The sequence below is a fragment of the Trichechus manatus genome, unplaced genomic scaffold (genome assembly GCF_000243295.1).
Source record: "Trichechus manatus latirostris isolate Lorelei unplaced genomic scaffold, TriManLat1.0 scaffold00054, whole genome shotgun sequence".
NCBI classification, from domain to species: Eukaryota; Metazoa; Chordata; class Mammalia; order Sirenia; family Trichechidae; genus Trichechus; species Trichechus manatus.
The window spans coordinates 880,961-907,890 of NW_004443990.1; the positions used below are offsets into that span (position 1 = coordinate 880,961).

Genomic DNA, 26,930 nt, shown 5'->3' on the forward strand with positions numbered 1-26,930 from the left:
TGAACTCTTCAGTAACTAGAGGTTACAAGAGTTTTGGGAAACCAGGTCCAGACCTGCCTCTCTTTTAGGCCCCCTGGAAATGCCTATCCTGGCTCTCCAGGCATACTGTTCCCCTACCCTATCGCTCCAAACCAGGCCCCTAGCCTCCACCAGTCTGGAGAGGTTGGGTGGGTGAGCTTCGGCTCTCTCGCCCGCGCACATGGCGGCTCCTTGCTGCTGGAATCCCGAGGGCAGGTAGCGAGAGGCACAGAGGAGGCGGCTTTAAGATGGCCGCGAGGAGAAACCAGGCGGCCAGACCAGGCTAGAGAGGAAGCTGCCCTGCTGGGCGAGAGGGAACCGCTGCGCGCCTCCCCTGGGAGCTCTGAACCCAGCCGCGTGGGAAAGACGCAGCGCTGCCCCGCACCTCTGGCCCAGAGACCCGCAGCGCGACTCCAGTAGAAACGAACAGTCTCCTGCCATTTCTAGACCTCCTCCTCCCCGGTCTTCGGCTCCAAATTTGACTGCCAGGAGTTGCCACCTGTTCCGGTATTCGCCAGGGTTCACGATGCCGCGCGGAAGGGAAAGACTGCGCCGCTGCAGCTGAGTCAGAAGAATTGAGTTCACACCGTAGTGCCTAACTCCAAAACGCTTCTTGTCAAGTACACGATGCCACAATAAAACTGATAAATAATTCAGCAGCCCTGATAGGAAAATGCAGCTTCCCAATGAGCATACATTCAGTTAAACGAATGTCTTTAAAGGGGGGGGGGGTACTCGATAATGAATAAGTTGGCTATGATTTAATGTATATAAATGCTAAAAGGGCACAAACAAGCTGATCCAGTGATTGCATATAAAGCAGGTTAAGAAATCAGCTGCATGCAGAGGCTATGAGTTTCAAAAGTCTCCCCTGTATTTCATAAATTTCCATTTCTGAAAGAACACTGCCCGATTCTTCCCTGATAGTACCTCCCCCCCTTATTAGATAAACAGTCATATGGATGCAGTGAAATATTGCTTAGTTTAAAGCCTTCTCTGCAGTAGAGATAAACTTGGTTGTGTCTTAACAAAATATGAAAACAGCACTGGAAATTACATAACATTTAATGTAAAAACTTTTGATTTGTAAATAAGGAAATAAATAATCCAGACAGAAACTTAGGTGATAATGGAAGAGAAATTCTGAAACTCTAATAGCATCTGATATTAAAATACACGCATACACCCACACACACCTATTTCATAGCAGACAAAATATTCAAATTCCTTCCTTAACCAATGAAGGCTTGGAAGGGATTAAACTATTTTTCAGGACCTATTGGCAACTCACAGTTGAAATTTGATTTCTATATTGGTTATTTTTGTTTATCTTCCAGAGAAACTTAATATGTATCTTGTGCCAGGCAAAATATTTTTCCTTCTGGGGAACTTCAAATGTAACAAATATTATAAAACAATAATTTCATATCAGCTCTGTGAAAGGGATTAAAGTATTTCATTTCTAGCTGTACTGTACATTCATTTTATGTTATCTTTCAAACACCAAATTAGAAAGCAGGATTATCTATGGGAAATGAAACTGAAGAGAATCACCTCTAACTATTTGCAGGTTGACATTTACAAGCCCCGTTTTGCATGTAGATGGGTGGGGGAGGGGGGCAGAGAAAATGCACAGGATATCATGCCTAATCACAAACTGGACCACTCGTTTTTAGCCATGGATTTGATTTCTGTTTCAAATTCTGTATTGACTTATCAGCAAACATCTCTTCTATTGTATCAGCTAAATCCACAGAATTCAAATCTGTAGTTAATAACAGCAGGAAGCCACAGAGAAAAGCTCAGGCTGGCATTAGCAAGGGGGTTCAGCCATAGCCAAGGCAAAAATGGATACATCACCCCAATCCTGCCTCTCTCTTCATCCTGGTTTCTGAGCGGCCATTCAGTTCCCCATCAAGGCTCTCCTCTAGTCGTTAAAATATCAAATAACACACCAATTATCTAAACATCAGATTTTCTATTTTTATTAAAAACTCACAAATTTATTAAACATGTTTTCTTTCATACAGTGAATGGTCTAATATGCACTGGAGGTCACACAAGCTTAGGTTTATTAGAACAATAAAAGACATATGAGAAATTTAATATATAAAGAAAAAAGTAGCAGCTGTTGACTGCATATTTGACCATAAAATTTAAATATTTTGGACTTTTATTTTAAAGACACAAAAATAAAACCTGTGTGGGTCTATATAAGTCATATTAACAATTCCATGAATGTTCAACAGGACTAAAAATTAGCAAAGATTTTTTTTAAACCTTGTAACACTTTTTTTCTTTTTTTTTTTTTAACACTTTCTCAGGTTGCTGGTGCCAGGCACCTTTACAGTATTTGTGCTATAATTATTCTATTTGGCAACTGTCTGAATATTGTGTTTTCTCTTTGCCTCGTGTAAACAACACCTTTTTACATACTAGCACAGTGAGCCGCAAGCCCTGCAAATCTGTCAGAACAACTACAGGAAAGGAAAAGAAAATTTTGGTTGATTGCTCAAAACGTTTTGTTCTTGAACAAGAGGTTTCGAAACAGGATATATTAGTAAAACACTGAACTCCTGAATTTAACATTATACGTAAACAGTTGACTGTTTTTAGTTCAATAGTCTTTTTTTTTTTTTTAACTTTTCATGTGTGAAGGTAGAATACTTCTCTTGTACAGCTGACTTTCAAGTCGTTTTAGTGAGAGGTCTGGCTAGAGACCATTCTAACGAGTGTGTCTGCATGTGTATCTGTGTAAGAGTGTATAGAGTTTTGTGAAGGTAGAAGAGTTGATACTGAGGGCTTTACATTTAGAATTTTGCAATTTTGGCAAAAACAAAAAACCAAAACCCAGATAGACAAAATATATATATATATATAGTCCCACCTGATGCACAGCAGGTCGGCGTTTCTGAAGCTATATAGAGTTTGTTGTCGCTGTTGCTGAACTCGGAGACAACACTAAGAAAGGGTTTCCCAGAGCCAGAACCCTCCGGGCTGCTGCACCTCCCTCACAGGGTTAAGCCGGGCGGCCTCCCTCCCCGCGGCTCCTGGCATCCCCACTGGCTGTGCGCACCCGCGGTCGCCGTGAGTGTCTCTCCACCGCCCGCGGACCAGGCGCGCACGCCCGCGGGGTCCTTCCACGGTTAGGGATCCAGGTGGGAAGTGGGGAGAGGTCTGCATTTCCCTTCGGGAGCCCCAGGTCTGCACCTTTCCCGCCAGTGAGCAGATCCCAGTCCTGCCTCGAGGTGGATTTGGATCCTATATCGTGTCCCCTTTTCCCATCCCGTCTCTCTGGACGGAGAATGGTCCCCGAGGCTGGAGGAAGGGGAGGAGGACTTGCTTTTTATGTTTGTTTGTTTTCTTTTTTCTTAAATAAAGGTTCATTTCTGTACAACCACGAACTCCGCGGACTGTGCGAGACTCGCTACCACACTGCTGCCTCGTTCATTTCGGGGGGGTGGGACAGATGGTTCCCGTAGCTTCCGCCACCATTGACCGACAGCGACGAGAAAGGCGGGCTGGGCCCAAAGACCTCGGCCGACATGGAGTGCAGGGGCCCGGGCAGGCTGGGCTCGGGGCTGGGCGAGTCCCCGGGGGGGTGCGCCAGGATGTCGGTGAACCGCTGCGCCTCGCTCGAGGGGTGGTGGCCGGGCAGCGGGTGCTCCAGGCCGCCCAGAGGCGTCCCGGACGGCCCGGATGACGGCACGAAGGGCAGGTCTACCGGCGTCTGGGCCTGCGAGGACGGGGCGCCTTGCGGGAAGAAGTCGTAGTTGCCCCCGGGGCCGTAGTACTCGCTCTGGTAATCTGCGGGATAGCGGGAAGGAAATCAGGACCGTGCCCTGGGTCTGGAGGAGCACCCAAGGAGGGAAGGCACGCTCGCAGCCGGATGGGGAGAGTAACGCACCTGGAACGCGGAGGGTGCCCCAGTGGAGCTGGGAGCTGGGAGAAGGCTGGGCGCACACGCAGAAACTGCTCCCTCCCTACCCACCGCCAAGTTCAGGGTCGGGATCCGCCACCTCCCTTGGATTTACTCCCTAGCCTTCCCCCTTCACTCCCTATCTCTTCGTTTCTCTATGGAAAGCGAGGAGCACCTCCCGCGCTGCCACCCGCTTCCAGCGAAGCCACGTGCTGCCTGTCTGCGCCCCTCGGCTTGGCCGGGCACCCACCTCCGTAGAAGGAGAAGGGCCCGTTGGGGATGAGCTCGCCCGGCTCCAGGCGGTCCACGAGCGGCCGCATCCGGCGCGGACTGCGGAAGAAGGCGTGGCGCCGGGCGCCCAGCGCGCTCAACTGCTTCATCCTCCGTTCCTTGGAGCGCCGGTTCTGGAACCACACCTGAACGACACATGGGGCGGGGTGAGGCCACCAAGTATCCCCTAAGCCCCCGTGCGCGGCCCAGCCTCTCACCCCTCCACTGCACGACTCCGGGCGATCGGTGTGTGTGTGTGTGTGTGTGTGTGTGTGTGTGTGTGTGTGTGTGTGTGTGTTGGTGGTGGAGTGTCTCTGGTGGGGATGGCGCTGGATGGATCCTGAGCCAATGGTGAGCAGGATTCCCGACAGGAGGACCTGGGCAGGTCGCCCTGTCCGACGTGAGACAGTTGGGGGAGAGGGGTAGCACCGTTGTTTCTAACGGTCACTGTCACTATCACAGCTTTTCGAGGGCTGTACACATACAAACACTCAACCTCCCCAAAATAGTGTCACACACATAGCTTCTCTTTTGCGGTCTCCTGCAGCTCCTCACATGATAGTGACCAAAGACATAGAAACAGCCCCCTGTTGACATTCCATCTTGCAACGATAGTCAACACCCACAATCTCCTTTTCACACCCAGTCGCACCATCAGTGCCAAACATTTTCACACACAGCCTCAGACACAGACTCTCAACCTCCCATTCACGTGAGCGCAGGCTCCCAGAGCCTCCAAGGGGCCGCAGATCTCCCGCTGAGCCCCCCACCCCCACCCCGCACGTGTACACTCGGCCTCCCAGGCACACCTGGCCTCGAAGAGCCTCGCAGGCACCGCGTTTCGGACACCCAAGCTTGGATCAGAGACTCGCGCCAAGCGAATCACTAGCAGCCTCACGTCCTCACAATGCAGATGGCTGCCTCTGCTCTCTGCCCCAGAGGCAGAGCTAACTCCCGCCCCAACTCCTTCTCCCTCAATCCAAAACGCCCCACCTCTGTTTGGAGAGTTAGTCTCTGCTCTGGGGCTTGTCTAACTGGGGCGAGGGACCCACAAAATTGGAGTTAGGGACACAGAGGAGGTCATGTTGTGCAGAAGCCAGCGGAACGGATTAATTCCGGTGTGCCCACCGACCTCCCGGCTCCTCCCGAATTCGGAGGAGGGTGACGGAGAAAGAGGGGTCCCAACTCTCTCTGCAGTATCTGATAGAGTTCCCTTCTCCAACTTCCTGCTGAGCTCCCGCTCCTCCCCCTCCACCACCACTATCACCTCAGTTGGGCTGTGGAGAGGAGGCGGCTTTGGGATTTCCTGGTTCTCTACGCAACAGGCGGCGCTTCAAAGGCCCCGCGGGGTCGAGGTGTGTCTGAGTCTACCCCCAGCCTCCCTCCCCCACCAGCCTCCACCGACTGGCTCTCCTCCTCGCTGCTCGGCTCTCCTGGACTGGGCCTGGGTGCCCACATTGGCACTGTGGGCCTCTGGGGGGCGGAGTGGCGCGCCCCGGCCCTGACCTGGATGACGCGCATGTTGAGGCCGGTCTCTTGGGCCAGCTGCTCGCGGATGTGGCGCGTGGGCTTGGGCGTGGCGGCGAAGGCGGCCTTCAGCGTCTCCAACTGCTTGGCTTTAATCGTGGTGCGCGGCCCCCGCCGCTTAGCACCTAGATTCTGGTCGTCATTCTCATTGCTGCCCCCTTCCTTGTCCGACACGTTGGCGCTCTCCGAGTCCTTGGCGTCGTCCTGCGACGGATCTTGGGAGTCCGGTGACAAACTGGGGTCGCTGCCTGTGGTGGCTGGGGAGAGTGAAGGGACAGGTGAGCAGCGGCCGTGGAGGGCCTGCCTCTTCCAGGACCCGCCCGCCCCAGGGAGCCGGGAATTGGGGCCTCACCCGAGTGGAGGCTGTTCTCTTTGGCGACACTGCTGTTGCTTAGGTAATCCTCTTTGCAGACGAACTTGTTCTCGTCGATGATGTATAGCTCCTCGCCGGTGGAGAGTTGCTTGTTACACATCATGCAGGTGAAGCAGTTCAGGTGAAACACTTTGCTCCGCGCCCTCCGCACCAGGTCGCTGGGGGAGATGCCCTGAGCGCAGCCGGCGCATTTGGTACCGAAACACCTGCAGGGGGCCGGGTTGGCGAGGGGCAAGAGGAGATAGGAGCCGGGAGAAAGAAGGAGAGCAGGAAAGAGGAAGAAGGAGTAGGACGAAGGAGAGGAGAGAGGAGAAAAGGGGAAAAGAAAGGGAGGGAGACAGCCAGAAAGAGAAGTAGAATGCCGATTAAGCGGGGGAGGAGGCAGAAGGAGAGTGCGGGGCACCAGGGAAAATTCAGGGAGGAGACACACACGGTTAAAGCTAGGGGCCCAAGTTGCCAGCACGAACTCTCTCGTCCAGCGTTAGCCCAGGCGAGAAAAGTGCCGCCGAAGGCGAGAAGGCGGAGGGAAATTTAACGATTAGATTTACAGAACAGTTCAATTCTAAAGTTTCAGATAAACGCGCCCTGAGCGCCACTTTTCTCTCCTAGGGTCAGGCTCTCTCTCACGGTAAAAGGATGCGCGCACAGACTACGAGTTGGCGAGATCCCACACCGCCGCGGGTAAACTAACACCGACATTGAGAGCCTGGGCAGGCGCAGCTGGGTTGCGCCACGGTCAAGCTCAAAGCCGGGCAAGTCGGCGGAAGCGGCAAGCCGCTGCAGGGCTGAGCGAGTTCTAGGCGCTACGCGGCGCTTTGCGGGAGTCAGGCCTCCTCGGGGGCTCACCTACAATGGACACCTCGGCTCCGGTCCAGGGGAAACCCGGCGCGGTCGGCCGCGGCTCAGAGGCTCAGGCTATGCTTCCTCCCGGTAGTGCAAACGTGCACAGCTCATTATTCCATGGTCCCTCTGCCCCCGGAGCCACGCGTCCTGAAGCGGCACTGGGGACAGCGCGTCCTAGACCTCTGGGCAAAGTGTCCCGGGAGGCTTCGAACATCCCTCCCTCCCACACACCAATTTGATCCGTCACCACAAACTCAAGAGAAAGGTAAAAACCACATCAGCCGAGTAAGCCTGGAGATTTCAAACTCGCAAAGAGGAATTCGCCTGTGAGCCTTTTCTTCTCCGTTGGCGCGTGTTTGTGTGGGTGAGGTGGCAAGGTGGCGAGTTTAAGTGAATACAATTAAAAAGCTAAAAGGAGGAGGGGCGTAGAAAGAGATCTCCTAGCTCTGGCCAGCCGGGTCTTGGCTCTCTCCTCGGTTTCAGCAAGAAGGTAGCGGCCGCGGCAGGCAGTGCCTGGGCCGGCTAGCAGAGGAGACCTAACCTCCGAGCCGGGGTCGGCATTGGCCCGAGGCCGAACTTACCCGCCGACCCCGGCAGCCAAAGAAGCGGGGAAAACTTGCCCCGCGGAGGCTGCAGTCTTGGTGCACTTGCCTGGCTCCACTGCAGCAGTTTGCCAAGCCGGCGCTTCGAGACCAGAGCAGGTTTGGGGCAGAGCCCCTGGCGTGCGGAATCAGCCCCAGGACCGAGCTCTTCCCTGCTGCTCCCACAGCAGGCGGCCCGGACACACCGAGCAAAAGGCTCGGCGATTCCCGCTAGACCTCAGAGCTGGAAAGGCAGTGGGAGGGAGCGATCCCAGGTTTCAAGGCTCAGCCGGGAAAACGCAGTTGCGGAGAGCTCAGCGGCGGAAGGATAGACCCTAGGCTGCCCAGCCGCCTTTCAAGCTTGGAGGGGCTTCTGGGCCGAGGCGGGTTTAGACCCATTCTTCCCAGGCACGTGCAGCCAAACCTGGACCCACAGTTTCAGGACGTAAGCAGAGCCTTGTCTCCGGCCCCCAGCGCGCCAGCTGGCGAAGAGAAGGGCGGCCTCGGGATTTGGCTGCCTTCTCCAGAGGCAGCTCCTGGCGCGGCCGCCGCGGCCACGCTGACCTCTGATCCGAAGCTAGCCGCGAAGGGCGCGCGGGCGGGGAGCAGCCGAGGCGCGCGAGGAAGTACTCACCGGAAAAAGTCGTTCTTGCAGTAGAGCTTGCCTTCCCGGGAGAAGCACTTCTCGGTCAGGTTGCATTTACATTCACAGCACTGGACGCACTTGACGTGCCAGGCCCTGTCCAGCACGTTCAAGAGGAAGCGGTCCAGGATGGGCCTTTTGCAACCGGCACAGTGCACCATGGTCTTTGGTTTGGTAGGGAACCCGGAAGGAGAGGGGCAGGTAGAGCTGAGGGGCTGACTTCCGAAGACGACCTGCACGAACTCCCCCAGGCCGCCAATAGAAAGGAGACACACTCGGCCGTGCAAGCCAAAACCCGCACCAGGGAATCAAAAGAGGGGCAACGAGGCTGATGGGGGAGGGGAGCGCCTTGGTGGAGCGCGCAGCCCCTGAGTCCCAGGGCCCCGGGGCTGAACAGCGCCTCCGCAGCTCCCGGAGCGATGAAAAGGAGTCTCAAGCGGGCAAGAAAGCGACCCTTTTTCCCAGAGCCGGCGGAGGAGTGAAGGTCAACGAGAACAGAGGCGGGAACGGAAATAAATAAATAAGCCGAGAAGCGAGAAGCCGGCACGGCGAGCTCGGATTGCAGGGAAAGCGCCTCTGAGTTCTCCGGCTTGAGGTAGAGCTGTCAGAAGTCAAAGTGCATCTGCTTTTGTTGGCTGTGTGAGGATGGGGGTGTGCGTGCCGGGCTGCCCACTGCCGGGATTTCCCCGCTCTTTTTTAAAAAAAGACAAGGAAAAAACAAAACAAGGAGAGAAGCTTTGGATCCTAAACTGCGGGCATGGCACAGCGGGTCCTGACGCGCCGGAGGCCGGAGATGGACCCGGGGGAGGGGCGGAGGCAGGCCGAAGGGAGAGCAGGGGAAGGGAGGCCGGAGGGATAGCTGGTGGTTGATTGCTGTTGTTGCTGGGGTTTATCCCCTTTTGGAGAAGTGTGTGTGTCAATCGAGGACGGAGAGAGACAACTCTGGGCGGACGTTGCTAGGCGCGCTAGCTCGCTCCCCACCGCCCCAGCCCCGTCACCTCGGCCAGTGTCCTGCCCAGAGGCCTCCGTGTCCTCGGGGCGCCCCTCCCTGCGCCTGGGCTCCTTCAGGGAGGCGATACGCACTGGCTCCTCACCGCGCCTGGCCGTGCATCGTGGCTCCAGTCACAACTCGCGGCCGCCTGGGTGCGCAGCCCCGCATCGCTCGGCCCGCGCTCCGGCTGCCTGTGTCCAACCCCACAGTCGCGCGACTTTCTCTCTCTGGTTTTTTTCTTTTCCCCCTCTTTTTTCGTTGTAGTGGCAAATCTGGGTTTCCTTTCTAGCCTCCTTTCCCCCCTTTTTTTCTTTTGAAGCAGGAGGAGTCAGGGGGAGAGGGCAGCTTGGAGAGCTTTTTTTTTTTTTTTTTTTTTAAAAAAAAGGTCCTGGTGCAGAGGCTACAGTAGTAGGCCGGCGGCTGGAACAGCTCGGCGCTGGCCGCCGCTGTCACCGCCCGGGCCGCGACTCGTTGTTGGCTCTCCTTGGACGTGCGTCCCTTGGTCCCCGATCTCCTGGCCCAGTCCGCCGCCCCGGCGCGTCTCTCCCCGGCTCTGGCGGCTTGGTCACTGCTCCTGGCTGTTGGCTGAGCTCTGGAAGCCCCCTCGCCTTAATGCAGCGCCCGCCGACGTCACGGAGGCTTGCGACCAATCAGCGGCTCGCGGTCCCTCTGTAAACCATCCCGCATCCCCCGGCCGGGGAGATTGCGGGGAGACCGCATTTCGAGGATCAGCAGCAGCGGCACCCGCGGCCCGGCGCAGGAGGCAAGCGACGAGGTGCCGGGTCCCCTCCTGCTCCGGTAGGGCGTCGGTTTCTGTGGGAGGGACTCAGGAAGGGCGGGAGTAAGCGCAGGCGGAGGCCAGAGTACTGCAGGAGGGTGGGAGTCATCCAAGACCGAGCCTTGTCAAAGACTGGGGTTCTCTAGCTCCTTGTACCCGGACGGCCCTGGTGCACTGTTTGGCTTTGCTATTAAGCGGGTGTTGGCTTTTCTTCCTCCCCCATCTTGCTCTCTTGGCCTGGAAGTTCGCCCCGGACACAGCGCGCGTCTTTGAGGGCAAGGCGCTTGGCAGCATAATCTCCCTCCTCCTTCTCTCTCGTTCCCTTCCCTACCCCCTCCCCCAATCCATCCAAAGTCCACAGGGTCCTGGTCTCTAGAAGACCTGGGTGTCTGTCCCCCGCAGCGCGCTCTTGGAAAGTTGATTCCGGCAGTTTCCTGGTGGGGGCGGGGGAGACCGGAGGCGCGGCGCGGGGGAGGGGAAGGAGTGGGTGGGGAAGCGCCTTGGGTGAGGAGTTGCAACCTAGTTGAGAAGTTGTGAGAAAACTGTGATCCGGAGACACCTTTTACGTAAAAAAACAAACGAAGAGGCGGGAAACCGCGGGGCTCAAGCCGCGGCGGGGGGTGCCGATGGGGGGGGGGAGGCGGCGAGGTCGCGGGGGCAATACGGGAAGGCTGCAGTGGGTTCGGTGTGCGACGCACCGGCGGGTAGACTCGGCTTCCAGTCCTCCCCTTTCCAGGTTCCGGGCTGCCGCCGGCATCCCCAGGCAACCACAGGCCACTCCCTCCATAGTCCACTTCTCTGGGAGGCCATACCTCCCGAATTCCGCTCCAGGTGTAAACTCGGGATTACTGCCCACGGGGGCGGATTTCCCGAGATACTGCGGTCGAGGCCAGGTCCTGGAAACCGTAGCCTCTAAGAGTCATTCTAGTTCCCCAGTGGACGCGAATCAATCCCCAAATTCCGTTGCTGTGGCACCTTTTTCTATCCTTAACCGGGATTTCCTCCGAGATGGGGTCTGAAGGCGGCAGGGCCGGGTGGTCCTGCTTTTTGTTTCCTTTTTTTTTTTTTTTTTTTAAGGGAGGGAGGAGTGGGAGCAAGGAAGGCGCATAAGGCCCTAGTGTGGAAGGAAATCAGCGTGAGCGGCCACGCCGGGTCTTGCAGGTATTTTGGCATTGGCCGTTTGAAGCCACTTGCGGTGCGGGGCTCAGGCACCCACACAGGGCCCTGGGATAAGTTGGGGAAAATACCCGGAAACTCAATTGCTGTGACCTTAGGCCAGCAGTGACCCCGGCTCTCGTCAAAATGAAATACCCTCTTCGGGCGAACCGCGACGTCACTACAGCGAATTTGCTTGTGCTCCGTGAAACTCTTGGGTTTCGGGACTCTGCTTCAGCCCCTTTCCTGCCACCAAGCCTCCGCCCGCATCGTGCTACAACCCCGAGCCCAGCCGGCAGTCCCCACCTTGCCTCCGGCGTCACATTTTTATTGGAAACCGTAGCCGAGGCCCGCTGTGTGCCTCTTCGGCGCTCGGCCTCTCCCTGAACTCTGGGTGCCGGACCCGCGTAACGGCTTCTCCGCCCTCCCGCGACACCTCGGCTCCGGCTCCCAGCTGCGGGGTAGGGCGGCGCAGAGGCCGGTGATCTCCAGCACATCAACCTCCTCCGCGGGGCTCTCCGAGGCTCGGGCACAGGCAGGGCAGGGGATGGGGAGGGTGATTTTCCAACCCCGCGAGCGGGCTCCGCGGGCTTGGACTTGGCTATGCACTCTTCTTGAGGATCTGGAACTTCCAGGAACAAGCCGACCGGGGCCTGGACTTCGGTAGCCGGGGAGGCGCTAAGCGAGGTGTGGAGCAGGATCCTTGCTCACCTGCCGAGATCCCGCCCTGCTCTCCAGTCGGCTGCGCAGTGAGGCCCGCGGGGAGGGACCGGTCCCACAGAGCGGTCCCCACACTCCGCCACCCCCAGCTGTCCCAGTTCTCGCCGCCTGCGCCCTCAACCCAACCGCCCATTTCAGGAATCTATAGCTGCCCCAGTCCCGGGTGGCCCACCCCCGCCCCCGCCCCAGCTGGGCTCCTTCTTATGCAAAGCAGAGAGGCAGCGGGGCGGGGGGGACTGTCGGCGGGAACCTACGGGGCGACAGCTGGACCCGGCTGCAGGCTCCTCTCGAAGCCAAGGCCCTTCGCCTCCCTCCGGGTGGGCAGGAGGAGGCTGCTCAGTCCGTTTGGAGGGTGCTGAGACCTTGGGGCCTCGACGTGAGGGAAAGTGGGAGCCCCTCCTTGCGGGCAGCCCAGCGTGGTGGGGAATTGGGGCCGAGGACAGGACCCAGGCTCTAGGGCATCAGGGCTCTGCACGTCCCTGTGTCCAGATGGCGCGGTAAACAGGTCGGCGGGAAGCAACCCCGGCGCCTACAACGCAGGTCGTGCGGTGCGACGCGAGCGCGCCTCCTGGCTCCTGATTCTAGGTTGAAAGTCCAGATTTAATGCCTCCACGGCGATAGCACACTAGATTAATGCTTTTTCGTTTCCATTGAGCTTTTGTTTTAAAATGTACTAGTCGCAGAGTCAAGGAGAGAAAACACGGAGAGAGAAAATTCACTGTCCCCGAAGCCGCTCAGCTCAGCCCTACATTTACACCAATGTCAGCTCAGGGAAGAGCACCAACATCACATCGCCCTTACCTCCCCGCTTACTGTCTCAGTCCTCAAGTACACGACCGCTGTCCTACCCAACGTCCTCCAAGTCACACAGACCAGCAGCACGCACACCCCTCCCCCGCATGTTTACTTCCTGGCGGGGGTGGGGTGGGGTGGGGTGGGGCAGTGAGGGTCGTCTGCGGCCGACCTCACCCAGTGGCCACAGACTGCTCTCCACACCACCCCAGGATCTCTCAGCAAAGGCCTCATGAGGCCCTGGAAGCGGCTTTCCTGCTCAGGTTTCTCGTTTGGGAAGCGCCTTGAAGATCTGCCCCAGGGTGGGGACCCAGTGCGGGAACTGGAGATGGAGGGGTTCTGCCAGCCGCCCCAGCTGCCCTGCAGTTTGGGAGCGAAAGGCGCCCCCTCCTGCACTACTTTCCGCCTGCCGCCTGTCTGGTCCTCAACCCCACCTCTGCTCTCTTCCGCGATGTCCCCGAGTGGCTTGCGCGGCCCCAGGACCCGGGCCCACCGGGTCAGCGTCAGCCGCTATTGATCCCGAGAGCGACGGCCGCCCCTGACGGCTTCCCTCCCGTCGTGCCGCCTGGGGACCGGGGAGCAGCGGCACCTCACTCCTGTCCAGCCCACGAACCCCAGGAAAGGGCGGTGAGGCGGCGAAAGGAGGCGACTGGGTGCAGCCGGCTCTCCGTTACCCAGCGCCGGGCCTCAGAGATGGGGCGCACCCAGACACGCCAGGCCAGGCGGCGGGAAGGAGGAGCAAGCCAGGTGCACTTCTGGACCGGGTAGGTCCAGGAGGCCGCGCAGACCCCGCACAGACTCTGTGAGGTCGTGGCAGATGCGACGCAGGGGAACTGTTGGTCCGGGGCCCTCGGATCCGACCGGCGACCTCTCTAGGCCTCTCCTTGCCCTCTTGCGTTCTCTCATGCCTCAAGTTCCTTCTGTCCCACTCCACCGCTCTCACAGGAATGACCCACTTCTGTGCAGGACTTTACAGTTTGCATCACTCTCCCCACTGGGCCGCATAGTAAGGGGGGGCGGTAATATCTCTATTTTCCCTGGAAGGAAACGCAAGTTTGGGGGTTTGCCCGAGACCCCTCGGTCAGTGCACTATTGGAAGTGAGAAGTTTGGAGGTTAGCCACCTCGTTCCATTGTGTTCTTTGCCTCCGGCCACGTGTTCCAAGGGGGCTTGAGTGGGGCGGGGGAGACTGCGAGGCCGGGGCGTCACGGTGTGCGCTCGGCCTAGGTAAACAACTCTGGCTTCCCACGGGGACTGGAGGGAACCCAGGGCAACTTGGGGTGGGGTGACATGGAGCGTGATGATCTCCGATGCAAGTCAGCGCCTTTTCCGCCAACAAGCAAACACAGGACGGGAAGAGCCTCGGAAGGGTGAGGGTGAGCTGGGGAGACCGGAGAGAGAGGGAGGAGAGAGAAAACCAGAGAAAAGAAGGGAAGCAATGCAAAAAGTAGGCAGCAATGGAGGAAAGGCGGGGTGGGGGAAATGCGTGGAGGAGGAGTGGAGGAAGAGAAACGGAAAGGGGCCCAGAGAGATACCCAGAGACAAAAAAGGCGGCAGGGAGAGGCGCCGAGCGTGAGGACCACAGCGCGGAGGGAGCGTCCGGCCGCACTCCGAGAGTGTGCGGGTGTGTGACAGGCGCGTTCGCAGGCAGGAGAAGAGGAGGCGGCGTGTTTGGTGGGAGACTCAGTGCCCGTGGAAAAAAGCGTGTGAGCGGCTCCGGGCAGGAATCCAACAAATAAATAAAACGTCTAAGACGGCGTGACAACAATGTGTATTTGGGTGCGTGCCCGTGTTCCTCTGTCTGAACACACACTCACACCCCTGTAAGGAAGACAAACGGGGCTCGTGCCTCAGAGTAATTAATCCTCTCACTAATTGACTCTCTCCCCTTACCTAATGGCGGTGGTCACTGCCGATATCTGGAGAGATATCAAGTGGGAAGAAAAAGGGAGAGAGACGGAGAGCCCCAAACCTAGCCACGTTTGGGGCTGGGATTGAGTTTCTTCTGGACTTGGCAGCTCTCAGCCCTCCTCCTCCGCTTCTTTTTTTAGGAAGAATTCAATAGACGCTGCTGCCTTGGCCCCTTCAGGTCTGGGTAGCATTAATAAAGATCTTTTCAGATTAAGGTGACCAGGAGCCTCCCCACCCCTCAAACTCTTAGGCCCTCTACACCGCTCCACCTGGGGAGTTAAATCTCAGAGGCTGAAAGACATCCACTGCCCCCCTGCTGGACATTTCTTACCTCCAGGCCATACCCTTCCTTCCTCTTTGCTCTCCCAGGAGTTCAGATCCTGCACCCCTTTCTTTTAGTCACTATTTACTCTTCCAAGGGCCTGGGATATGTCCTGTGGTCGCTAGTACAGCAGCTGAGGTTTTGAATCGGTTGGAAAGCAGCCTTGGAGGGCAGTGGGGTCAAGGCAAGCATGTAGAGAAGCTTCTAGAGAAGAACCCACTCAGACAGGGGTGGAGAGAGAGGGAAGTTCAGGAGACAGCAATGCAGACCTGGTGAGAGTGAGGTCTCTGGGGACAGAGAAGGAAAAAGGTAGACACCATGGGAGCGCCATGGGAGACAGCATCAGTGTATGTGAAGAGAAGAGGGTGGCTATGTCTATGTGACTGTGAGGGAGACGGTTCTGGTCTCTCTGTGTGGGCATGGGGAAGGATCCCCCTTCTGTGCCCCATAGCACCCTCCGTTCTCAGGAGTGGGGAGAAGAGGCAGGGGAAAGGGTGTTGGATTGACCCACTGGTAGCTGAGTTGACTGGAAGGGGCCTGTCATAGTTATCTAGTGCTGCTATAACAGACATACGGAACAAAGTGGGTGACTTTAACAACCCAATTTACTTTCTCACAGTTTAGGAGGCTAGAAACTCTAATTCAGGGTGCCAGCTCTAGGGGAAAGCTTTCTGTCTCTGTCAGCTCTGGAGGAAGGTCCTTGTCTCTTCTGAGCTTCTGCTCCTGGTTGATCTCCATGTGGTTTGGCATCTCTCTTCTCTCATCTCTCTTCTCCTATGTTTGTTTAATCTCTTTTATATCTCAAAAGAGATTGACTCAAGACACACCCTACACTAATCCCATCTCATTAACATAAAAAAGACAACCCATTCTCAAATGGGATTATAACCACAGGCATAGAGGTTAGCATTTACAACACATATTTTGGGGGGATACAATTCAATCCATACATTCCACCCTTTGGCCCCCAAAACTCATGTCCTTGCCACACGCAAAACACATTCACCCCATCACAGGGTCAAAAGTCCACAATCCTTCTGGTAATGCACCTTTGAGGTTTGGGTTTGGGAAGTACGTGGCAGCTCTCACTCCTGTGAGGTGGCAACTTTGCTCTGCTGGCCTCCTCAGAGGCTAAATAAATAAATGCTGAGCTCCATAAACCACCCAGCCCAGAGAGAGGAAGAAGGGGGAAGGGCAGCTCCCCAGGGGGGGAAAATCCCTCCCTCCCTTCGCTAAACACAGTCTTAATTGTCCCTTGGGAACATTTGTACATTTGACCAAAGCAGTCATAACAAAATTAGCCATAGGGGCTGGCGGTCCAGAGAGAGCTGGGGTTCTGAAGAAGGGGGAGTTGAGGAGAGGTGAAGGCGTGTTTAGGAAGGTGAGAAACTTGACTCCTCTCTCACTGTCTCTGTCAGGCTTTAGAAAGAAATTGAGCAAGAGGAGTAAAGTTCCAGAGGAGAGAAAGAGAAGGGCATATAAAAGGCAACTCCAAACTAGAAAGGAAAGAAAGTGAAGAAGAAAGAAAAAGGCGGGGAGAGAGGGGAGACTATAATAAAAGAGGGTGAAGGCGGCCCCAGGACGCTGGGCCTTGTCCCAAACCATCCGTCTTCATTGTCTCCGTGTGTGCAAAGGCAACTCCGGCATAAGGAAAAGCCAGTATTGGAGCCGCGGCTTTATTTTATATCCTATACATCAGGAGGGAGGCAAAGCTTTATTTTCACCAAGAGACAGATATTTTATTTCTCTCTTACGGTTTTATGTGTGAGAGATGTCAGGTTGCCACAATGGATGGCTAATGCATAGGCAAGAGGAAGCCGTGTTGGCATGCTGTGTGTCATGGGGTCTTGGGGGGGTGAGCGGGCCTGGGATTTAGGGCTGATGGGACACTCTGGGGGATTTCTGCTAAAACATCTCTCTTCATAAATCCAGAAGCATGGTCAGCTCAACAGGGAGACGGAGTTTTAGAGGAAAAGAGTTGGGCTTAGTAATAAAGGAACACACAAAGGAACCGCTTACCTTTCAACAGGCTTGGGCAACGAGGGCACCAGGGTCCCATGGATATTTGGAGACTCATGTAAACACATACGCCCCATTCACAGGGAAGCATCTTCCTGACAGAATCCAGTGTGAGTCGTGTGAGTCTCGTTTTCTTTCTCCATTTTATGTTCTTCTGTCTTTTTTTTTTTTTTTTTTTTTTGCTTTCACCAGAAATCTTTTTTAACCTCCTCAGAGCCTTGGGGGGAAAGAGCTATTAATTTGCAAATCATCTGATCTGTGAAAGGATCAAGATGCCTGTTTTTCACCGCTAAATCCAATGTCTTGAGTGGACACACGTATGCACACATGAGCCCATGACTAAGCGAGTCTTGGGAGCGTAGGTGCCAGATTTGAATCCAAGAAAAGCCCCCAGGGATCTGCAGGCGAATTAAACATTGGATCCCAAACTGCATAATGTTTGTATTTTAAATCTGGAGAGAAGGGAGAAGATAAGGGGCACAAAGAGATGGAGGGGGGAAGTTTGTTAATTAACATGTTCCATTCAGGACTTAGACTAACGGTCTCCCCCACCCAACCCTCCAAGCCGTTTCTTACAAGAGTTGCTTTTATTCTCATATCCTAGTCTTTCAATTGTTTGATTTCTTGTTTGTATCCCTTTTCTCAGAGGATTTGAGGCAGCACAGAATCTCTAGACAAGGAGAGTGAGGACCTGCCACACAGTACCCAGCTGTGGCCCTTGGGGAAGATATTTAACCTTTCTGGGCCTCAGTTTCCTCATCTGTAACACAAGGGGATTGAACTAAACGATTGCTGAGGTCCCTTCCAGTTCGACCTCCTCTGACCAAATAAGATAATGTGTGAAAACACTTTGTAAAAGGTAAAGCCATACGAATGCCAGGGATTATTATTACGATTCTAATCAATCCTCTTTTCTCCACATGGATCTTGGCTGTTTAGTGCCAGCAAGCAGGCTAAAGAGGGCCGAAATTGAGAAAGCTTAGCGGAGATGGAAAAGCTCTGTGCCAAGGAGAAAAAGACCTGCATCTCCAGAAACATTCTGTCTCTGTTTGTCCCCTGAGGCCTGGTGGGTAGAGGTTGGGAAAAGGAAGGGGTCTAACTTTGTGTGAGCCATTTCAGCCTACATGGAGGTAGACAGTGTATTTCTTCAAAAGCATCATTTGTCTCCAAGTGACTGACATAGGAACCTGATGTGAAGGCGATTTGCCACTTTTTTTTCCAGGAAGAAAGGAAAAGGCAAGGTGTAGCTGATTAGCAAGTTAATTATTTCAGTACCCCAAGGGTTCCAGTGCAGCGGTAAGTTGTCCAGCCCTGGTGTAATTTCACAGTCCATGCATTTCCTGGGGAGTACCTGGGGTGCCCGGGTCTGTCTCTCTCTCCATCCACCTGCCTTGTATCTTCCTGACACACCTGAGGAGATGAGCAGGGGCTGGAGTGGGGGATGATGCAGCATATACTTTCGGCCACGGCTGCGGGTGGCGGGTGGTGGATGGCGGATGGGAGACCAGGCAGAACAGGGTAGAAGCAGCCTAACCGATGCCATTTACCTCTGCTGAGTGCTTAACTATCTGACCCTTTCTTCTTCTTTTTTAAATAAATCTTTTGTTTAATAAATATTCATGAGACAGATTATCCGAAAGTGGAGTTGCTAGGAGGTTGTTTCCCCCAGACTTAGCATGGAAAGAAACTGAGTTTGAGGGGCCCCTTTGCCTTTTACCTCCTCCTTGCCCTGGCCACCTCTCTGATGCTCAGTATTTGATTTCCCGCTTCTGGCCACCCTTGTAGGTGGTGACTTGTTCTGTAGCAGCCTCCTCCAGTCTGACTTTAGGATCTGATCTCCCCTTGGGGGAGGGGAGGGAGGGTAGTGTGGTCAAACAGACATCTCCTCTCGGAGAGATAACTTGGGGACGTGAACATTAGCCTCAGAATTTGCAGCTTCTCCTGCTCTCTGGGCTGGTACAGCCAGACCCCTGCTGCTCCTCCTGAGATGGATGAAGGGACGGCTGTACAGTTTACTTCAGAGTGGTCCCCTCTGCTCAGGCTGGCCTTTCATAAGGGGAGGGATTTATGCAGGGTCCTTGTGCACAGACCTGGGATTTGGCTGAAAACCTTGGACCTCTGAGAATGTTTCTGAATGCTAAAATGTTCAGCCATGGAGATGATCCGTGATTTGTCTGCATGAACAGGGTGTGTGTGTGTGCGTGTGTGCGTGCGTGTGTGTGTGTGTGTGTGTGTCTATTGGGGAGCAAGCACATTGATGAGTGCTTTTCAGCATTTTCACTTTTAATCCAAACATTAGGAAACTTTTTTTTTTTTTTCTGTATTCACTCAGGAGACAGCCCACAGCACCAGGCTCTGGAGAATTGACTTCCTGACTTCAGTTGGTGTGAAGATGATGCAATACTTTCTGGTTCTGGCAGTCAGCTGTCCCCCAGGCAGGTTGGCTGATATCCCTGCTGGCTTCTCTAGCAGCTGGAAATGGTGGGGAGGGCCCAGGGACTGTCTGGGAAGACAGTTCTGATGACTGCTTTGTTGCTGGTGGCAGAGGATTTGGGGAGGTGTCTGTTTAAACTGGACTTGGCTGCCTTTACCTCCTAGGCCCAAGGGGTCTCGGTAGGAGAAAAGTTCATCAGAGAAATTTAGAACGAAGGAAGGCAGGCATTGGGAAGACTGCTTGCCTTAATCTTGATACTTCCATGCCAAAATAAAGCTCAGAGATGGTGGGAAACAGATCCAAGAAAGCGGGGCTTTGAGGTTCCATTTGGGATCTTGGCCCTGGCTCTTGGGAGATTAAGGAATCCTTGGCAAAGTTTGGAAAGACCATTTTATTCAGTATCTTTTGGGAATAAATGATACCTGTTTTCCCTGCCCAGTGGCTGGTAAAGGGAGCATTTTTAGCTTGTGTGACCCTCATTTGTGGCTCTACCATCTTCTCACTCCTATTCTGGTTTGGCCTTTCAGATGAAGACCCAGCTTTTCCAGCTCTCGTTTTTCTTTTCCCTGAGGCCATTCATAGATTAGCCAACATTCTAGTCCACTGGCCAGCACACATGCTGAAAGGTGATCCTGTAGGCCTGTAACTACCTGCAAGGTTGTTCTCATTTGGGCTCAAGTGAAGATACAGCTTTCCCATAAAAAAGAAGCAGGGAACCATTTCTATGAATCTTTGAATGAAGGGTTTACCCCTAATTTGATAAGTGCAATGTACTTTTTACTGATTCCGAACGAATAACTTTTGTTGGTCAACCTGAGGATCTGCAGAACCTACACAATGCCTCCTTGGGTCTCCTTGTTTTAACACATGCTGGGGAGTTGGGTCTGCCTCTGACAGACTGGGGAGGAGTAGAAACATTCCAGAGACCAGGTTTTAGAGTGTTATCTCTTTCCTCACCCCAAATCCTCACCCTCCACTTTATCTTTCTTTACCACAAATGCAGAGACCTCCTAGGGAAGTGTGAAGGGATGGGTTTTAATCAGATTTGGGGAGGGAAGGGGACTAAGATGAGCCCAAAGAAAGATGGGGACAGTTAGAATTTTTAGTTGACACTCCTCTGTTATACTTGTCATGTGTTGTATGTTATAACCTACAGATTATGTATTTGTTGCTGTCATCTACAGTGTATACATCTGTTTGCCAAAGGCTGCTTGGACGAGACCGTGTTAAATAAAATTGTAAGAAATGCTAGCAGGGCCTTGCATGGGTTATTTAATTCTATCAATGATAAACAATGTTAATGCGTAGCATCTCAATCTGTACAATATCATGTTTCATTTCTATATGCTGAGATATATTTAAGCCTGAAAGATATAGTTTTCTGACACATATATTTTCCAACGATTACTTAGAAGAAATGTAATGGAAACAGCAGAAACCTTCTCTCTCCACATAAACCTGCACTCTGCCCTTGCACATGCAGACTCCCGTCACACACATTCACACGTACAGGCAGCCACGCACGTATTTTCTCATACGTGCCTCCACTGGTCTTACGTAAATGTAGATTGAGCTTTATGCACTCGTGCACAGTCACAGACACATCTACCAGTACACACATCAGACACTATTTCAGAATCGTTTATACACTTACATATATTTTCTCACACACTTACCTACACCCCTGCGTAGACTGATGCTGACCTGAACAGGCATACCATCCCACACGTGGATATTTATATGTACACAAGTAAGTAATCTCACTGCCAAGTGCTGATGGCTCCAGAAGGATATGTGCCCACGTGCAGGAAAATCCTCTACACAGGTTCTCACATAAATAAATATGCGTCGATATTCATTTGTACACACACACACACACACACACACACACACACACACACACCTTGCTCTGGGACCAACACTGACATTTGCTCACATGCTCCATATGGCCAAGGAACAACAGCTGCCCTGTTACTCTCAGAGACTCCTGGCCTGGCTGACAGTTTTTGAATTGGGAACTTGTGTGTTTGCCCTCTGTGAGCCCCAAGGCCTTGAGGATGAGTGGCCTGGAGGAGCAGGGTAAAGATGCCAGCCTGCCTGGCCTCTGATGAAAGTAATATGAAAATGTGGGGTAGGGAATGGAATGGGGGTGAGGAGCTGGTCTCTGCAGACAGAGATGCCTCCAGAAGAGGATCAATCTTTTATTTGCTCATTTAACATATTTAGAAAGGTCAGGGTACCTGACTGGCTTCTCTGGTCCTGATTCTGCTGCCAGTTAGCAGTGTGAGCCTGAGCAACTTACTCTCTGTGCCTCAGTTTCCACATCTGTCAAATAAAGTATTGGCCTAAACCAAACCGAGAAAACAAACCCACTGCTGTTGAGGCAATTCTGACTCACAGCAACCCTATAGGACAGAGTAGAACTGCCCCATAGGGTTTCCAAGGCTGTAAATCTTTACTGAAACAAACTGCTACATCTTTTTCCCTCGGAGTGACTGGTGGGTTTGAACTGCCAACCTTTACGGTTAGCAGTTGAGCACTTTAACCACTGCCACCAGGGCTTCTTGGCCTAGACCACTGGTTCTCAACTCTTGATGCACAGTAGAATCACCTGGGGAACTTTTAAAAAGTATAGATGCCTGGGCTCTGCCCCAGACCAGTTAAATCAGAATCTCTGGATGTGGGTCCCTAGCATCTATTTTTTTAAAAAAGCTTCCCAGGTAATTCTATGTTCAACCAAGGCGAAGAACCACAGGCCTAGATGATCGCCCAGGCCCTTCTAGCCCTAAAACACTATGGCATGGAGGACCTTTAATATACAGAGCACTGTGCTGGGCACCAGGGCACTACTGAAAGTTCTGAATTCACTTGTATAAGATCATCGAAAGTCATTAAAATCATTCTTCTTTCACTTTAGGAAGAGAATAATTTTTGAGCAAACTATACTTACCCCAGAAAAACACATTCTTATATTTCCAGCCCCCATTCTGTATCTTTGTTCTCTTTCCAGTCTCCCATCTCTCTGACTCCTACTGGTCAAACATTAATTATATGCAATATATGCAAATAGTATAAGTGGGTGCCTGATAAATATATGATACATACCTTTGCTACTCACACATATCTCCTGTCTAGCCCCTCACCCAACCTGTTGGATAGCATAATATTTTTAGCAGGGTAAATGATAAGGGACAGGCCTCATGAGGAAAGTTTTCTCCCCACACCCAGATCTGAGCCGGTGAGCACCAGCCCCCAGGCCCCTGCCCCAGTTCTGGAGGCTGTCATGCGGTGGCTGCAGAAAACGTTGAGCTGTGTGTCCTAGAAAGCTGCTCTCAGACCTGGGCCTTTGGGAATCCCACATTAATATTCTCCGACAACAGTTCCCCGGGCAGAGGCAGTCCCCCTTGAAAACAAATCTGCTCATGGCCACACCTGCTGGAGGAGGCTGAGGCATCTGCTTAGTTGCAAGCTTAAGGCAGAGCTGAGACAACCCGGGCTTCAGCCTGTGGGCACCATTCTTTGAGGATGTGTGTGGGGAGGGGCTCAGCCTTTCACCTGAGGTGGGGTGGTGGAGTAGGTGTTCATTTGCCGGGTGCGTGGGGGCAACAGCTTCTACTTTCCCCTCAGTGTTATCACTCACTAAAGCTGTTGTTCGGGGCCTACAAGGGAAACTCAGAAGAGAGTCTGGTACTTTCTGTCTCCCACTCTCTCCCTTCGGCTCAGGCCCAGGATGAAATCCAGGCTCCGTTCATTTTCTCCTGTGGGTGAGTGGCCTAGTTTTCCTTAGGAAAATTTGTCCATCATGGCTGCTGTTGCTCCACTGTCTAGGTGGGCACTGGAGCTACTGATGGCCTGAGACTTCTGTGGGTTTGGAGTAGATTCTAACCTCCTTATCTGCCCCTGCTGCTGTTGGTTCAATTTTCATCTTTCCCCCCTCCCTTTCGTTTTGTCTTCTTCTCCCCAGATGACATACTAAGTCAGGTCTTGGCCCCCAAAGGGGCCTGCACACAGGGCCGGAGAGGTTGCTGATCACAGAGGGCACCCGGGACCATGCCCAGTCCCATCCTCATCTCCCTCCCTGTCCCTCTACAAGGAGGGAGGATTGGTGCTGAGAAGGGAGCCCCGGGATGGCACAGGGTCCTTGGGTTCCAAATCCAGAGCCCAGCTTCCCATGACCTGAGCCCCTTCCCAGGGCCCACCTCCCCTCGGGCCTGGGGAGCATCACACCCCAGGACGTGATGGATTCCCCAGGCACCTTCAAAGGGCTCTGCAGTTGTTTGCAATGCGGACCTTGAATCCTGCTCTGGTCATAAATGTTGTTTATTTTGACTAGGACCTACTGAAAGAGAATTGGGGGGTAGGGACGGCAAAGAGAAGATTCCATAGGGAAGATCATAAAACCATTAGCAGAGGAGGGCTTTTAGGGGTCACAGGATCATAGAATTTTCTGGCTGGAAGGCACATAGGCCATCAGGAAGGTCAGAGATGACCACTTTGTCAGCAAAAAGCCTCTAGGGGCTACCCGGGGCCAGGGTAGCGGGGGGGGGGCTTTTGACCCCCTTGTGTAGGGACTTTTCCTAGAAAGTGGACACAGAGTGTGGGGGCATGACCCCCCTATAACCTTACACCAGGTGGGGGAGGCCAATAGCTGCTGAGCATGATGGATTTGCCCTCCCAGTAGGAAGAACCAGTTGCGTGGCTGTGGAGTGGAGCCTCTTGTTCTGGGGAATGGCCACAGCTCCTGGGTAAAAATGAAATAAAATAAAATCACCTCCAATTCTGCTTCTGCACTATTTATTGAGCAGCTAGTATATACCAGATGCTGTGCTTGATACTCTTCCAGTACCTCGTCTTACTCAATCTTCAAAACAACCTTGAAAGAGATGTTTTTATCCTCATTTTGCAGATAAGAAAACAGGCTCAGAGAGGGAAGGTGGTTTGCCCAAGGTCACACAGCAAGTTAGCTATAAGTCTGGGTATAGACCTGAAGACCTTGGATTCTTTAAGTCTAATCTCCTTACCACCTCCTCTCCCCTCCTCTACTGCAGCCTGCAGTCGGGAAGACCAAATGGGAGCAGGGTTCCCCTCCTTCTGAAGTGCATGCTGAGGCTGAGGAAAGCTCAGGAACAAACCTTCTAGTAGGGGAGAAGAGCAGAGTCTTGGGCTCCTTCCAGTCCCTGGAAATAGGCCTGGCTCACTGTGCAGAGAACACCCTCCCATAAATCCAGCCGTGGTCAGGAAACCATCTAGGTTGCCCTTCACTTGCTGTGTGGCCCAGAGTAAGTCACTTCATCTCTCTGAGCCACACCTTTTGGATCCATCTCCAGACCTGGGGGTCTTGGTAGAAGATGAGAGTTGACCGAGGCAGTGGCAAGCTGAACCCTTTCAAGCCCATCTTTGGTGCAATAGCTCTAGGGGGTGGGGGCAGATGAGATTTAGTTTTCCCTCCAAGTCTGATTCATATTACAAAAACACACCTCAAAAGCAGGCAAGGAAAGGCTCACTAAGATCCCTGCTGAGGACATGAGAGGCTGAGAGCCAGGGCAGAGGCTGGGCCGTGAAGAGTCAGCTTAAGTATCGAGTTCTTCCCTGATCCCCTGCCTGTGTAATCCAGTTGCTCAGAGAATGGAAAATCCCCTTCTCCTCCCCCAGCCCCCTTCCCCACAAAGGCCTCCTAATAGGCCTGCCAGCTTTGGGGCTCTTATCTACCCAGACATCTCCCTGGGAGCAGGTTGCCGGAGGTCCAATCCCAGCTGCCCCTCAGTAGGAGATGGGGAAGGCTGGGGGGCAGGGGTGTGGGAAGCTGGAGAAGAGGTCCTTCTGGTCTCTGTCCTGCCCAAAGGATCAGGGAAGCAAATGGGCCCCTGTGTGCAGGGAAATCTTCTGGAGACAGGGACACGGTGCAGGATCATTTAGAGGGAGGTGCCTGGCAGAGGTGCCATGGGCGGGGCTTATTATTAAACAGCCCCATTATTTCATCCACTGTGCTCCTTTCATTTTTATTTAAAGACAGTTCCTTCCCCAGCACCCTCGCCTCCCCCCACCCACTCCACTTTCACTCATCCATCGACTGAGCTGCTGACAGCTGCCCTTCGGGTGAACTCCTGATCCTCCTCCGGCTGCAGGAATACCGGCAGGGCTCCGGCCAGAGCATGCCCCCGCCAGCCCCCAGCTCTTCTCTGTCTCTCCATCTCTCTCTCTCCTCATCTTTCTCTCTCTGTCCCTTCATCTCTGTCTTTCTATCTCTCTGTCTCTCTCTCCATCTCTCTCTCTCCTCCTCTATCTCCATCTCTCTGTCTCTCACACACACACACACACACACACATGCACACACACACACTCTTCCTCGAGATAGTGCCACCTCGGTTCCCCTGAATGAGACCAAGAGAGAAGAAAATGAAGAAGGTGAAGAAGTAGGCTGGAGAACCAAGAGGAGGATGAAAAGGGAAGAAATGGCAAAAAAGGGAAGAAGAAAAAAAAACAAAATAGAGAAGTAGGCAGCGAAAGAGGAGAGAGAAAGAAATGGGGAAGGATGAAGAGGGAGAGATGAACAAGGAGAAGATGGAAAAGGAGGATCAATGAAGGAAAGAAGGGAGGCGGGAGGGAGGGAGGGAGGGAGGGCACAGGCCAGGAGGTTGAGAGAAAACTCCTACAGAGACTTTATCCTTAATGGCTGAGAAAGCTGAGGGGAGGGGGAATGGGGTTGTGAGGGAATGGGGGGAGGGAACGGGCTGCACAGGCTGGAAGGGAAGCCTGGAGTCTCTCTAGGTGTGAGGGATGGGGCTGGATGGACCCTCTCCCACCCAGCTGCCACCTCTGGGGATGCCCCCTTCCCTTTGCATGAAGTTTAATCAACATGATGCCATGGACCATGTCAATGGCTGTCCAGGCTGTGTAATCAGAGGAGTCTCTCGCTTAAGGTGGTCGAGGTTGTGAGGAATGGCCAGATGGAGCCCCTCAGTTCCTTTCCAGGGTGGTGACAGCTTGTGCCTTGGTCTGTGTGCCCACACCAGCCTCAGCTGGCCTTACCATCTGCAACGTTGATGGCTTGTCCATTTCTCTTTGGTTACAGTGCCCATTGGGAATTGTTCCTAATCATGGGATTCTATGATGTTATATTTTCAATCCCTTCATTTTACAGGTGGGGAAACTGAGGCCTGGAGAGGGGAAGATCTTGCCCATAGTCACCTTAGAAGCTAATGGGGAGCCCTGACTTTACTAACCCTGCAGGCTAGGGTCAAGACAACTGCCAGAGAGGAAGGGGCAGGACAGCGTCTCTCTGTAGAGGGCCTGGCATTCGGTCCCATCTGCTGAGAACACTGTCCTGGTGTTTTGTCTCCTAGATGAGGGAAAACGTTTCTGGCTACGATAGCATATTCCAAGTATCTACTATATAGCAGGCACTTTGGTATTCGTTATTCCCAATGAATCATCACACGTACCTTGTACGGTAAATATTGTTTGCTACGTGTTTGCAGAGAAGTAAACCAAAGCCCAGAAAGGTTGAGTAACTTGCCCAAAGTTACACAGCTAGGATTTGAGCTAGGATTTGCTCAAAGCCCATACTAAGTCCCCTATGCCATGCTCTCTTTTGGATGATGATAGCTAATGTTTCCCACTCCCATCTCATTCCTT

The 26,930-nt window shown here is 53.4% G+C and overlaps 1 protein-coding gene across 1 annotated transcript; it reads right to left on the minus strand.

Moving 5' to 3' along the window:
* Positions 1-1,978: 1,978 nt before the first annotated feature.
* On the minus strand, positions 1,979-8,999 carry LHX1 (LIM homeobox 1). Its single transcript, XM_004377835.1, has 5 exons — positions 8,166-8,999; positions 6,087-6,313; positions 5,714-5,991; positions 4,188-4,353; positions 1,979-3,825 (listed from the first exon to the last, which is right to left on the minus strand). Exons 1-5 carry the CDS (start codon positions 8,333-8,335, stop codon positions 3,446-3,448), a joined length of 1,221 nt encoding a protein of 406 aa, XP_004377892.1. The 5' UTR covers positions 8,336-8,999; the 3' UTR covers positions 1,979-3,445.
* Between the last annotated feature and the right edge of the window lie 17,931 nt (positions 9,000-26,930).